Here is a 15,623-nt window from a genome sequence, read left to right as displayed (position 1 = left end):
CAGCTGAACATGAATTCAGAATCCAAATTTCAAAACATATATGGAAAGAAGTCACCAATACTAAGTCGGCCAAAGCAACACAACGATTTAGACTCCTGAGGATTTTTGAGATTGGAATTACAAAATACAGAAAGTAAAATAAGTATGCTCAAATTATTTTAATCACTACAATAAAACATGAGTATAAGATACTAATTTTTTAAAGACTGGAATGATTTGAAAAAGATCCAAAACACCTTACTTAAAAATGTGAAAAATATTACCACTGAAATTAAAACACAGGGGTCAGCACTGCGGCATAGTGAGTAAAGCTGCTGCCTATGATGCTGGCACTCCCATATGTGCCAGTTCATGTCCCAACTGCTTCACTTCTAATCCAGCTCCCTGCTCATGGCCTGGGAAAAGCAGCAGAAGATGGTCCAAGAGTTTGGGCTCTTGCGACATATGTGGGAGATCCAGATGAAGCCCCTGGCCTCTGCCTGGCCCAGCTCTGGCCATTGCATACATTTGGGGAGTGAACCAGCAGATGGAAGATCCCTCTTTCTCTGTCTCGCTTTCTCTCTCTCTCTCTGACTTTCACATAAATAAATGAATCTTAAAAGAAATTTCAAAGATAAATCCAGCTGTATAGGCAATATATAAGAAATGCAACTAGAACACAAGTGTAAGTAAAGGGGGATAAAAGATCCATCAGGCAAATGCTAACCAAAGGAAACACTATCTCAAATCCTTCATGGTTGGGGGTCATAAAACCCAAATTATGAGAATCACCATATGAAAAATATAAGGAGAAACTTAATACTTTTGTATTGATATTAAAATAGAAAATTCATTTACCTTCTTTTGTTTTTTTATATCTTTACTCTTTGACTCATTCATTTCCAGTACTTCTGGAGAACTGCTCTGTGCCTGATCATTCATGTTTCCTATAATTGGACACATGTAGAAATATTGGTTCTAACTCATAAGAAAAAGAAAAGATTTTATGCTTTCAATGAAATTCTACCAACCCTGAATTGTGGGGTAATACAAAAATAACTTACTATTGGAGTAGCAGACAACGTTTACATTGCATATTCCCCACAGTAGTGAGTTAACAAGAAATGCCCAGGATGACCTGATCAATATTGTAAATGTTTAGATGACCAGTAAACAAATATAGCTACAAAAGATTTCTTGAACATATAAATTACTTTTTAAATTAACCTAGTTATGGGTCAGTGCCGCAGCTCACTTGGCTAATCCTCTGCCTGCGGCACCGGCACCCTGGGTTCTAATCCTGGTTGGGGCACTGGATTCTGTCCCGGTTGCTCCTCTTCGAGTCCAGCTCTCTGCTGTGGCCCAGGAGTGCAGTGGAGGATGGCCCAAGTGCTTGGGCCCTGCACCCACATGGGAGACCAGGAGGAAGCTCCTGGCTCCTGGCTTCGGATCAGTGCAGTGCTGGCCGTAGTGGCCATTTCGGGGGTGAACCAACGGAAAAAGGAAGACCTTTCTCTCTGTCTCTCTCTCTCTCACTGTCTAACTCTTCCTGTCAAAAAAAAAAAATTAACCTAGTTATGATTAAATTCTTTGTACTGAAATGAGCACGTTATTTTTTAGTATTTCAAATTAATACATGTGATAGAGTTGAGTAATGATCTTTATACTTAAAAAGCATACACATTCTTTTAATTTTATATTATCAACTACTTAAAACTTATATTTAATTTGTTTTAAACATTTTAAGTTATATGTGAAGATACTCTTGGGTGATAAGTATTTTAACATTTTGCTTAAAATATTCTGAATTTACTACTCTATCTTTAGAAATTAGATAAGAAAACTACTCCTTCCTCTGCTTAATTTTACATTAGATATCCAGTATTACAAACAGTTATTTTTTTATGAGAACAGTTTTTACTGAACACGTTTTGGTGTGATGGTATGGCAATATAACACAGGTGTCAGACAGAAAAAAAAAACATTATTTGGACCTAGAATCTATACGTCTCTGGGGTAATCACAGTGTCCTCCATTCCATGGTACCTGTTCTCTGACACAACGGCCGTGGTAGGATCAGAGACTGAGGTTTGGGCTCTAGGGGAAAATAACTGGATGTCCACTGTGGCTCTAAGCCAGCCCATTCTATCTTGGGCAAAGAAGTCCACAGTGCTCACCAGAGATATAAATTGTGATTTAGGGCAAAAGCCTGTTTAATAGAACTGGTTGAATCGGCAAAAGAAAAGGTAGTAAAAAGGCTGTCCTAAATCTCTTAACACATCAGCAGCTGTGAGTAATATGGATATCTGTATGTGAAGAACTGCGGTGTTTATAAATGAGAGCAAGTAAGCCTCTGTCATGCATTTCACAGCTTTTGAGGATTAGGTGACAGTAAAAATAAAATGGAACATATTCATGTAAGTTTATAATTAGCCAGTCATAGCATACTATGTGTATATGAAGTTACATCAAAAACTTCATAGGAAATTAAGTTTATTTTGGTGCAAAAAAATTGAAATCCAGGCACAGATTTTTCATAATAAGCATTTTCTATGAACTTCTAAAAGCCCCTCGTATCTGTAATGTACATATGTATGGATGTTATTTACATCTAGTCTCTTTACAAGGTCTTGAAGTCAAACGTGCTCATACCTTTTAGATTTTCATTATAGTCACAAATGGCCCATTCCTCTACTTTGGTTTTTTCATCCTATAAACAATAAAGAGGCAATATGAAAAAAAAAACATATTTGTGCTGTGTTAGAAAATCTAGCCTTCATTTTTAAGTAGAGTTCCAGAGTCTGTTTCTAGCTAATGACATAAACATGTGACAATTACTTCACTTTGTTAGACTCCTATAAAATGAGGGGCCTTAGATACAGAATGATTACCAATATCCTAGCTGAAAATTGTATGATTTTTGAAAAAATACATGATTTGAATTCTTCTCACAGAAGATTCTGGAGCACTAATTGGCATGTGGTTTGTCTTTAACAATTCGCAATCTCAGACTGGTGTATAATGATTCATATGTTAAAGAATTCTAAGATCACCCTAGCCTGAGCTCTTAATACTGTCTATTATCAGAATCATTTTCCCCTTCTGAAAGTAAACAATACCTGCTAGGACGTTTTTTTTTGTCAGTGAGAGGAATCTTTGGAAAAGAAGGAAAAAAACGACCTCTACAGCATAGCAACACCTTTTAATTCAGAGGTGCGGAACATCCAGCCCACGGTCCATGTAAGGCCTACAAAATCATTTGGTCTGGCCCTACCAAGGCAACTGTATGTGGGACTTGAAATTCAATAAAAGTATAGCAGTCTAATTTTTAATTTGATGATTTTGAATGGCCCACAAATGATGCTGTAAATATCCAAATGGCCCTTGGCAGCAAAAAGGTTCCCCATCTCTGTTTTAAATTAAAAGTACACCCACACAGAACAACATGTTTCTCAAGTACACATTCAAATAAAATGTACGTTTCAGTGCTTGTCTGTGTTAAAGAAAAGAAGAATGGAATGGGGCAAAAAGGAATAAATCCAAGTTAAGACATAAGAACCTTGATGAGAATGTTTCAGCAACTAAAAAGCCTGACTAATAGCATTGTGCATGAGAGGTCCAAACAAAATGAGAATGAAAATAAATGGATACAATGTCATTCAGTTTGGATTTCAGAATTCTGTAACCTCTGAAATTAATTCAGAGTATTGTTAACAAATGAGTTAATAAAAATCTGCCAACTGTCTCTTAGCAGGTCATTCTCAGGCAAAATAGTCAAATGAAAGAAATTGTTTTTTGCAGTCCTACTTCCAATTTCAGGACAGTTATGCTACTTCAGTGATACCACCTCCTATACCTCTTCTTTGTCTAGACTGCTGTGACCAACTTCCAGCTGTCCATATATATGTAAACAGAAGTACACATGTACACACACATATTCCAATTCTGCTACCAGTGCCAGTGTTCCTAACTTGGCCAATTTAGCATTCAAGGACCATACATATGCTGAGCTTCTTGGTTCACTTTCCAACAGTGGCCTATACCAGCTGCTTTCCTCTCATGCTGGGAACAGAATGCTATAAAGAAATGTAGAAAGTAGCCTAGGGACAAAGTGTTCCTGATTCATAAATTAGCCAAAGCCTTTCCTAGAGCACACAAATGAAATTATTCATATAAGTATTATACAAATGAAATTATTCATATAAGTATTTCTGTCTCCAAAGGAAATTGGAATCTGCCCTCTGCAGGATCCAATGGCCCCACATGCTTTCTTACAGACAGGATCTCAGGATTTAAACATTTATCATCATACCTTTTCAATGGCTTCAGTTGAGTTATCATAAGTTCTTTCTAACCCTTCAACTTCACCATGGTCAATGGCAGGAGTGCTTTCTTTATCTCCTATAGAATTCTCATTATCAGTGTTAATATTCTCATGCATGCTTTCTGGTTCCACTTCCTCAGTTTCTAATAATTTGTGATCCTGTGACAAAGTTAATCAACAAAGAAGCATAAGACTTCCTTTTAAAAAATTTAATATTGCTCTCACAAATAATTTATACTCTAAGAACACAGAATGTTAATTTACATACTAAAATTGAGGAAATAAAACACTGAACCCACGCTGAATATCAAGTTACTTGATTACCAAGCATTTTATGCATGCTGCTCTATTTCAATGACTAGAATTACCAAAATTATATTAGCACCTATGGCAAGTTTAAAATGGGGAAAAAAAATTTGAACGTACTTTCTTAGCTGTCTCAAAATCATGCTTTTAAACTTAAGAGAAATTAAAAAGTTTTCTATCTACCATGGCATAATATATCTATGGTTCATTTTCTAAAACATAAGTATTTAAAATCACTTCAGATGCACAATTCACTGATATTCAATAGAAAGATTAAGTATTTACATTCCAGGAACAAGACAAAGGGACACACAGCTTAAATGGTTTGTTCTTGATTATTAACAGCAGAGGGAAAATCATACAGAGGCAGAACTTGGTCTACATAATCCAAATTATTAAACAATTTGTCTATAGATTTGATAAACTGACAGTACATCATATAATGCTTAAGTATAGGTAGAAGATAATATTTTTATTCTAAACTGAAGGTTTTTTATTTTTACAGTTTCATACTTTGTATAGAATATTTTTACTGACTTTCACTAAGAGATTAATGTCTTCAAGGGACTTCCTGCTATGCTTTTCATTTACACACTTCACTAGAATTTTAACAGCCTCTAAGATAGGTGGATCAGTACCATTCACCCCCTTGAATAAGACTGGTACAAATGCACCTTGGCAATATTTACTTCAGACTATATACAAGCTTTATATCCCCGTAAGCACTGTAACTAGTTTTCAGTGATCACTAGTTTCCTAGTGGGTATCTGATTAAGGCTAAAGCCTGAAACTCAAAATCTGCAGTTGCTGATTTGAAAAAAACGCTGATAATAACTCACAGTCTCCTGGCGAAAATGCAAAATGGGAGAGTTCAGGCTAGGGAGAGAATGCATTTATATTGCATACCTTAGTAAAAAATATAAATTGTATGCTCAGGCTAGTAGTACTAAGAGTAACAGCATTCTCACCAAAAAAGACAATCTGTAAGTGAAACAAGATTGAAAAAAGAGTTTCGAAAGTAATTTTGGGACAATTTGACTTAGGATAATCCAAGGTCATGAGACAATGTATGTAAGGGAACTTGGGAAAGAAGCATGGCACCAGGGAGAACAGCTGCTATATCAAGGGATGGGTAGAGTTAATCAACAACTTCTAACACTTTCCTTTTTTCTGCATGATTTTCCCCTCCAAGTGACTTACATTTTGCCTAGCCAGATATGTACTATGAGTAGCTAAAATTATCAAAGGCTATTTTGAAATGAAATGAGAAGGCTATTAGGTTTAAACTTATGACTCATAAATAATATATTCACAAATATACATAAATGAAAGACTAACTAGAAAGAACAGTGCTGCTGAGACAGAGAAGTTCCAACATGACCCTCTGCCCCATAGAAAGATAGTCAGTGAGCAGTGTTTCCAGCATAGTCCTCACATGGAGAGTTTGGCTAATTTAGCACCTGGGTCAACTCTAATCAAGCTTGTTAACTATGGTACTAAAGTAATCATAGAATAACATCGTATTATAAAAGGAGTTTCATCTTATTTTAGAAGCAAAAGACAAAACACTCATCTCTTGCAATGAATTATAATTTTACTCATTAACTAAGGAGATCTATGGCTATGAAGAAGTTGGAACTAAACCATTTTCTAAGTTTGAGAAAACTATTAGAAAATGATAGCTTCTACTAGAAATCACATCATCGGTGCACTTACTAAGCACATTTAAAATTATTCTATATACATCTGGACAACTACTTTAAATCACAGAAAGCACTTACCTTCAAACTGAAACAACTTAGGAGAGATTGGCAGAATACTGTCATTTTATAAAAAGAAAGGGCAAAGTTTAAGTAGATTTAGCACTAGAACCATATAAGACATACAGAGGTAGCCTGGAATGGACAAGTGTGCATCTTGTGTTAGAACTACGGTAAAGAAGTGAATAGGTGTGGCCTCTCACAGAAAGATTCTGTTTCATTCTTCAAACATAGCACTGCAAGCTGCAGTCTGGCCTGGGGAAACACTTTTTAAATTTCTTAATGGGGAATATCAAGAAAGCAAATGTTCTCAGTTTCAGTTTGCTTTAGAATATAATTACACTGCATACTTGAAGGAAGCCAAAGATACTGTACTTTTCTTTAGTTTGAAGGCTGATCAGTTTGGGATGGGTGTGTTCAGTTTGTAAAAAATATATTGAGCTATACACTTATGAGATATGCATCTCTGTGCATATTGTTTTTAAGTAAAATAAAATCCTCAAAACATAAGGAATGATATTTCATGCTACAATTCTGGATTTATAACATGTCTCAATGTCATATATAGGGTAGAAAATATTTCCAAATAGGTTAATATAGTGTAAAATTTTATATTCAAGTTGTACAGGTAAAGAGGTACATATTTTAAAATATCAACTTAGAGGGGTTTCTTGGGGGGGGTGTTTTCAGGACAGGAAAAGCTAATACATAAGTTCCTGTTTAAACTACAATAGAAGTCATTGAGGCAGTAGCAGTGACTGGGAAGGACATTAAATAAAAATCTAAGCACTGTTTTCCAAATCTTGCTTTAACACTCAAAGCCTAAGAATGGCACATAATTAACACACTTCATAGTTTACTTGTAAAATGAACTATCACCCACAGTCACATGAAGGCAATCAGCTTCAAACACTGAGGGGGAATTCTAGACCCATTAACTCATGTATGGTGTATAATAAAGTTTCATTCCACCTCATATTTAAGAGTTATCATTATTATAATCTACTTTATTCCCATGGGTCTATTACTATAAGCCAAATTTTTAGTCATTATGTTGTAATTATACCAAAATCAGGTTCACAGGACTAAATTTATAAACATCTGTTGGTGATTTGGAGATTTGTAAGTGTAGCTTTGCATCTGATTTTTGTGACCAGAGAGGACAATTAGCATGATACAGGTTACCATTTGCTGAGCACCCATAATATAATTAACAAAAGATCCTATCCTTCCTTTATTAAAAGACTTAGGAAGATTATTATGACTTAGGAGGATTTTTTAAAAATCTTTTCCAGATGTCCATACATAGGACACATCCCAGTGGAAGGCTAGTCTGCTGGACTCCAGAGTCCATGCTCTTTCCTGATCTTACTTAAAGAACTGAAAGATTATAATGGCTGCCCTCATAGTTGTTGCTTTTTTTCTTTTTTCTTACACTTTGATGTTTAAAGTATTGCAGTCTTCTGGCTCACATGCTCCTAGCAGTTAACATCCCATTCTGACCTACTACAGTATATATGAACAGCAAATAAAAATTTAGGATTTTTTTCTGAGTACTAAAGTCTCTGGGATATGTCTCCTAGGAATATGCCAGTAGCATTCAATGATATGTGTTTTTCAAAGTTTAGTTCTGATTCTATCTCTCTACAAATCAAACTTCCTGGAGCTCATTCTTTTTTCACAATGTGGTTTGACTTTGGCCCCCTATGCAGCCTCTATCACTCCTTCCTCCAGAAACCTCTTCCTTGGCTTGGGTGCCACCTCTCTTTTCCAGTAAGTGTTCCCTCCCCCTTCTTTTCAGAGGTCCCTTTCTCAACCTCCCCCTTACCTACTGATTATATCTTTAGGTCTTTTCTCTTTTCACACTAGGAATTCTTTCTCACTCAAATTTAGTTTTAACTACATATATAAGCAGGTGATACTCAGCAATCCCCTTTGAGCTCCAGATCCATGTCTCTCTACTGAACATTTCCTGGAGATAATCTGAAATTAACAAGTTCAAAACCACCATCTTCACATGTTCCTACTCCCCTATTCCCAATCTTAGAGAACTGTGCTCTTTCCATTTATTTCTCTAAGCCAGAAATAAGAAAAGCCTAGCCTTCTCTGTCCCTCTCAGCCACATCTCTTTTATTAAATCCTTCAATTCTATCCCTAAATCGCTCTTGCTAACACACATCCCCATTTCTACATCCCCCCCTGTCTCCCCACTGTCCTAGTCCAGGGCCTCTTCATTCCTTGCCAGGTCTACCATAACTTCCTTCAAACTTGTATCCCTGACTCCTTCCAGTCCACCCTCCATAACGCTGCCAGAATAATCTAACAAAAACCTAAGTGTGGTCAACTTACTTTTTTGGTTTGACTTGTTTCACAAACACATCAAGGTCCTTTGCTTTTCTATTTAGGAACAAAATACACTTGAGGCTGCAGTCACACCAAAACACTCTCATGACTCCATCATACTACAAATCCCCCTTCTCCTCAATTCCTTTGTTGGGTTACGTTTTACTTGACCTGATTTCAATCAAGTTTCACCACTCACTCTTTGGAAGCTCTTTCCTAACCTTTATCTGTGCTGCTGAAGTTGCAGCCTAAAGCACTCCACCATATTACTAAATTTCTGCTCAACCTAGAAATAGCCCGAGAGTTACTTGAGATCAGGAGAAATACCTTACTCTCTGCACCCACAATACAAAATCGTTTTCTTCTCATTAATTAGGGATTTAATGGAGAAAAACACAGATTCAGCTCCAGATCATACTTGTCTTTGGGCAGAATGGGTTTAAGAGCATACGGGTTTCAGGAAATGGAAGAGCATTGTTAAGAAATAGTGTTCTTGGGGCAGGCAGTTTTAAACAGGTGGCTGCATGGCACAGCTACCTGAGCCAGGCTCCACCCCCATCCTAATGGGATTCGCTGCTCCTGCTTCCCTGCCCATCCTCAGGCGAAGTTTTAAAAGGGCCTGTTCCTGAACACGTGCTCTCTTGGTTCTTCTCTCCTGCGCTCTCTCCTCTCGGCTCCTTTCTCTTGGCTCGTCTCTCTACTCTATCTTCTCTCCTCTGTCTCTCTCTCTCTCTCTTATTCTTTCTCTTTTTCCTTCACTCCCGTCTGTAGGGTGTTCCCCAATAAGCCCTTTCCCTTAAAAAAAAAAAAAGAAAAGAAAAGAAAAAAAGAAATAGTGTTCTTTTGAGAAATCTGTACCCAAAGTCCATAACAGGTATGAGGACCACATGAGGTTGACTGTAAACTGCCCTTACTTTTTGAAATCTATCTCACTTGGGGAAGTTTCTGTTCTGGTATTTTTTGATGGATAATACAGACCAAATGCTAAGTGTAAGGTACTTTCACAATGGAAAGAATGAAGGTAGGAATCACAGCACCTTCCTCCATGTCTGCATTTCATTTCTGACACACGCAAGGGGGCTTTAAAAGTTCACGGAGATTTTTTATTATCTTTTAATTCTATTTACACAAACTTTCTGAAGCTTCCTTGTACATTTACGGCAAGTTCATTTTTATAGTGAAAAAACAGAAAACATTTCAATTGCACTCACCTCGCGAGCTGCTGTTCAGCAACAGCAGATGCTCCTGTGGTTCTCCTTTGCAGCTTACCTTAAAGTCTTTCTGCCAGAATCCTTATCAGAAAACGGTAACTCAATTGATTCTACATATAAAACTCACACCTCCCTCAGTTAAGGACCAGTGACAAACTATAGTAAAAGCCTGAGCAATCCAACCAGCAGATGGGGACAATAAGGAACCACTTATTTTAACATATGTAATCAAGTGTTAATTCATGACACAGTGGTCCCATTCTTAAATTTCCTTTTCTTTCTCTCCTAAGAGTCATATGATTTATAAATATTTAAATCACTTTTGTTCAGGAAAGTCTAGTAAGATCTGATTCTTTTACCCTTTTACCCCCACCTTCCCCACTAACCAGCAATAAATTCCTTTTCATAAACTTAATAGAGGGTGCTAGATGTGCAAATATATATATATAATTACATAAATGTTCACTAGACAGTGGGTACAGGAAGTTGGTATGCTTAGTTTATGATAACTGCTTTGATATAAATATATGCTAGTTAACTTGAAGATGGGGTGATTTCGGTGACTAAACTATAATACTGGCATTAAAGAAAAAGAATACGAGTTCTGACAAAACTCTAGTTGATAATGACTAACTGGTGTTCCTAGTCTCCAATTCTAGTTCTGTACTTTTCTAGATGAAGAAACTGAGGCCAAAAAAGGCTAAGAAACTGACTCAAGTTTAAGGAGCTCCAAAGTACAAAGCTGGAAGTAGAGTTCTGGTCTCAAAATGAGTAGGCCAGTGCTCTTTTGGCCAGAACACTATGCTTATATGAACCGTTATTTCTAAAGAGCACAAAAAAGTTTTGGCTAGAGAAATGTGAAGAAATGGGTAAAAAATGCTGTTTAAAATGGAAATCTAGACCACTTCAAATCCTGAAGAGGTCTATGGGTACATTTTAGGACATTGCTTCAGTATCGTCAGATGATTATTTCTACAGTGGAAGAGTTCAAGAGTTTATCTCCCTGAAGTTTTTTGATTTATGAATCCCACCTGTGTCACCTATCTTAATTGAATCATTTTGTCTACTTTTTAAATGACTATATTTGTTACATATATTTTATCATAGTATTAATACTATTCAACATTTAATGAGTATGCTAGACTTTGGTAAAGCACTGCAATGCCAAATCAGTATATCTGGTCAGTTAGGGGAAGCTATCAGATCCTTGAAGCTGAGATAAAATTTACAGTTTCTCCTAGGAAATTTTTCATTTTGTATGATGTTAGTCCTTTCCCTCATACTTTTATTCTTTCTCATTCACAGAGAATCCAAACAGCAAATAATTCAACTCTACAATGTTCACAAGAAGTTTACCATCAAAATCCTCCTCAGTAAAGTACTAGAAATCCCTTATGTCTAAGATATGGAAAGGACTGGGAAAGGAAGTCAGTTGAAAAGGAAGTTATGACTAACCAACTAAACAAACCAGCAATATACTGAAAATTTTAAGGGAAGACTGAAATTACTCTAGTGAGAATCAAAAATTCAGTATCTAATATTAGTTTTTCTTTTCACTAATAGTAAAATTATTCTAATAGTAGTGAGAATCTCTAAAATTCAGTATCTAATGTTAGACAGTTTTTCTTTTTACAAACAATTACTGAATGTATACATTTAACTTTTATTTTACTTGAAACTTGACATGTGATGGAGAAACCAAAAATTACAGAACAGTCAATAAAGCACACATTGATGGCACAAAGAAGATATTGGGAATGAAGGTTCTGACAATACAGTTAATGCTAGGAAATGACAAGAGTTTAGAAGTATGGAATTACAGAAGACAAGAGATGTTAAAGTTGTCACAAAATCTGAACAGTAAAGGACAGTATTTTATAGAAAATTTAATTTCAAAGTGTAATTTTCTTCCTTAAATAGTTTATTATAAAAATAACAAAAATGATGGAGTAAATCAGCATGTTAGAATGAAAATAATTCAAGAGTCAGAAGGGATTATAATTATCCTATCACCTCTTCCATTCCATTATACAGATAAAGAACCTGAGGTCCACTGAATAGCTTTGCCTGGCCAATAAATAAAGTTTTAAAGCTTTCCAGATTATACATTTGAGTCCATTTCTATTTCGTTAGATATACTGTCATCTGACTAGACAATAACCAAAAGAGACGATATTATTAGGATTTAAGTTCTGAACAAAGTTACTAATTTGGACATTTTTTTACAAAATGGACACATAAAAGGTAAAAAGACAACACTACTTTAAAATATGAGTTCTTCATATTAGCTTTAGAATACCATCCATTTTTGTAAAATTATTCTTTGTGGTAGGTAACTGTAAACACAAGCTAAAAAATGCAAACATTTATAAAAATTATAGGCCTTAAGAATCTGTACCATTTAAAAATATATCTACAAATACACTTATAATATACTTCTATTTCCTAAATATGTCTAACAAAAATATATAATGTTAATTATCTGACATTATTTTTGATATTTTCTAGTTAGCGAGTTATAATCTTGATAAAAACATCTTAAGATACTTGTTTAAGAGGAACCAAAATTTACTAGTGCCTCTTGTTGTTTTTCACCCCTCACACAACTGGTATCAGTTGTTTTTTCATCACAAGTAAAATAATCGTAACTGAAAATCAACTTAACAAAAAGTAGTGAGTGCCTATTATATACAAAGTGTTACAATGGTTTGGCTGGTAATAACCTAATCAAACTTAAAGTCTGTTACTTCAATTCCAAATACTGTGGTAACACATTATTCCAGAATTTTTTGGAACCTGGTGGTACATTTTCTGAAAGTTGTTTTGATTGCCCTAGCATTTTGAACCTCTGCTCTCTTCTCTTTACCTCCATGTTAGTAATCAAAGCTTTTTTATGTGTTCTATGTTTGCCATATTTCATAGACCTTATTTTTTTGCCCACTTTTTTAAATTTGTCTCCCTCATTTTGTCTTTTCTGCCTTTGATCGTCTTCACCTGTCTCCTGGTATTTCCCTTCTTCCTCACAGTCTACTTCTTCCTCTTCTCCATTGCTCCCATATTCTTCCTCTCCCTTCTCCTTCCTTTCCCTTTCCTTCCCTTCTCCTTCTTCCTCTTCTCCTTCTTCTTCTCCTTCCTCCTCCTCCCCTTCTCCTTCCTCCTCTCCCCCCTCCTCTTCTTTCCCCTCCCCTTCTTCTTCTTTCCCATCCTCTTTCCCCTCTCCTTCTTCTCCTTCCTCCCCTTCCTCCTCCCCCCTCTCTCCTTCCTCTTCTCTTTCCTCTCCTTCACCTTCCTCCTCATCCTCTTCTCCTTCCTCCCCTTCCTCCTCCCCCCTCTCTCCTTCCTCTTCTCTTTCCTCTCCTTCACCTTCCTCCTCATCCTCTTCTTCTTCCTCCCCTTCCTCCTCCCTCCTCTCTCCTTCCTCTTCTCTTTCCTCTCCTTCACCTTCCTCCTCATCCTCTTCTTCTTCCTCCCCTTCCTCCTCCCCCATCTCTCCTCCCTCTTCTCTTTCCTCTCCTTCACCTTCCTCCTCATCCTCTTCTGCTTCCTCCCCTTCCTCCTCCCCCCTCTCTCCTTCCTCTTCTCTTTCCTCTCCTTCACCTTCCCCCTCATCCTCTTCTTCCTCCCCTTCCTCCTCCCCCCTCTCTCCTTCCTCTTCTCTTTCCTCTCCTTCACCTTCCTCCTCATCCTCTTCTTCTTCCTCTCCTTCCTCCTCCCCCCTCTCTCCTCCCTCTCCTCTTTCCTCTCCCTCACCTTCCTCCTCATCCTCTTCTCCTTCCTCCCCTACCTCCTCCCCCATCTCTCCTCCCTCTCCTCTTTCCTTCTCACCCCCTTCTCCCATCTCCTCTCCCCTATCATCTCCCTTTTCTCCTTCCTCCCCTTCTCCCTCTCCTTCCTCTTGCCTACCTTCTCCTTCCTCCTCTTTCCCTTCTTCCTCCCCCTCTTCCTCTTCTCCTTGCTCCTCTTCTTCCCCCTCTAATTGCTCCTCCCCTTCTTCTGCCATCTCTTGGTTTCCTTCCCTCTGGTGACCTTGTTCCCTCTCCCTTTTCTGCCATTCTTCCTCATCTCTCTCCTCCCATTCCTCCTCCTCTCTTAGGTCCTTATTCAGGTTCTCCATTTCTCCTACTCCCTTGTCTTTCTTTGCCTCTTCCTTCCCCAACCCCCTTTGCCACTGTTGCACTCCTGAAGTACCCTCCTCACAGATTCCATCTGCTCCACCTTTAGAGCCATCCTCTATCTCTTCCACTAAGCTTCCCTTGCCTTCACTCACCTCTGCTCTGTCTGTAAGATCATCTGACAGGATCTCTGCTTTATCCTCCTTTCTGGCTTCAAGCATCTCCACATTTTGCCCAGTTGCCTCTATCTCATGCTCCTCTAGGTCACTTTCTTCTGAATCATCTACTCCTTCCTGCTCTTCTGGGATCTCTGACAAATGGCCACACTTAAAATTAAATTTTGTCATGAATTTCGACATTTTGGGTTCGATGTCTTCCTCATTTTCTTGTTCAATATATTTTCTACTATACCACAGGTTTGGGGAAGTTTCCACTTCATCATCCTCTTTCTCTCCACTACTAAATTCTATAGACTCAGGCTGCTCGAATCCATCAGCTGTACCCTGCTGACTCTCACTTTCACTTTCCATGTAACTCTCTTGCTCTTCTATTGATTCTCTTTCATTGTCAAAGGTCACATCTTGCTTGCTACATTTCCCTGTCTTAACAAATTGCTTATTTTCTTCATCCTCCATATTCATATCTCTAGCTGATAAGTTATCAGAGAATGTACTAATATTTTTTCTATTCTCTTCACTTTTTCTTATATTCGCCAGCTCAGTTTCGGTCCCAGAGACTATTTCTTCTGCTTCTGAATCCTGCTGACTGTGTCCTTCAGCACTCTCCTTTTCTATTTCCTCAGAAGCATGCTCATCAACATCACTTTTATGTTCATGTCTAAGTATCTCTTTTTGCAAACCCTCTCCATTGGTGTTGGCCCGAGGCCCCATCTGGCCTGGATTATTACCTACTTCCTCATCTGAAAATGCTTCCATACTTTCAGCTGCTTGCATCATGAATATCCCTTTTGCCACAGGCTGTTTATACATCCTCCCTTCTTTCGTTTTTGCCATCTCTTCATATTCATTATCATCCTTTCCAGTCTGAGTTGTAGGTTGCATCAGTTTCACAAATGTTTCTTGTTTCTGTAAATTTTTTGAAGTAATCGTCATACTACTATTAGTTGACAAAGGTAACTTATCTAGTATAAATTACTGCCAAGGTTTTACATTTTTACAAATTTCTCTAGAAGAATGAAGATATACATTTTAACCAGATGTTTTGTTGAAGTTTCCTTTTAATTAGGGGTAATTTATACCATTCTTTCGGTCTGTGGCACATGTAATTTAATTTAGTAACATGCACCTATGTTTTGCTTTCAATTCTTACTGTTTATTTCAATTATGTCACTAATCACAACCCCATCAATACTCTCTTTTCTCAATCTGAATCAGTCCTTACATATAAGACATTTCCAGACTGATTTCAGATGCTGTTAAAAAATGTACACTTCTTGGGGCCGGCGCTGGGGCATAGTGGGTAAAGTCACCACCTGTAGTGCCGGCATCCCATATGAGCACCAGTTTGAGTACCAGCTGCTCCACTTCTGATCTAGCATCCTTGCTGATGGTCTGGGAAAGCTAGAAGA

The 15,623-nt window shown here is 37.3% G+C and overlaps 1 protein-coding gene across 8 annotated transcripts in view; it reads right to left on the bottom strand.

Annotated features, from left to right (window-relative positions):
• The window catches only part of RPGR (retinitis pigmentosa GTPase regulator), an 80,149-nt gene that overhangs the window by 18,346 nt on the left and 46,180 nt on the right, over nt 1–15,623 (bottom strand). For 6 of the 8 annotated variants that reach the window (XM_062183308.1, XM_062183307.1, XM_062183304.1 and 3 more), the window contains exons 14-17: nt 14,947–15,120; nt 4,292–4,462; nt 2,632–2,689; nt 838–926 (exon numbers count right to left, since the gene is read on the bottom strand). In XM_062183308.1, the coding sequence (XP_062039292.1) occupies nt 838–926; nt 2,632–2,689; nt 4,292–4,462; nt 14,947–15,120 (492 nt within the window). Of the gene's footprint in view, nt 1–837; nt 927–2,631; nt 2,690–4,291; nt 4,463–14,190; nt 14,346–14,942; nt 15,121–15,623 lie in introns of all 8 variants that reach the window. The other 2 variants (XM_062183311.1, XM_062183309.1) reach the window with 2 other exon arrangements.

This window comes from Lepus europaeus, chromosome X (assembly GCF_033115175.1).
Source record: "Lepus europaeus isolate LE1 chromosome X, mLepTim1.pri, whole genome shotgun sequence".
NCBI classification, from domain to species: domain Eukaryota; kingdom Metazoa; phylum Chordata; class Mammalia; order Lagomorpha; family Leporidae; genus Lepus; species Lepus europaeus.
The sequence above is the reverse complement of the archived record's forward strand: the minus strand, read 5'-3'. Positions and strand labels throughout refer to the sequence as shown.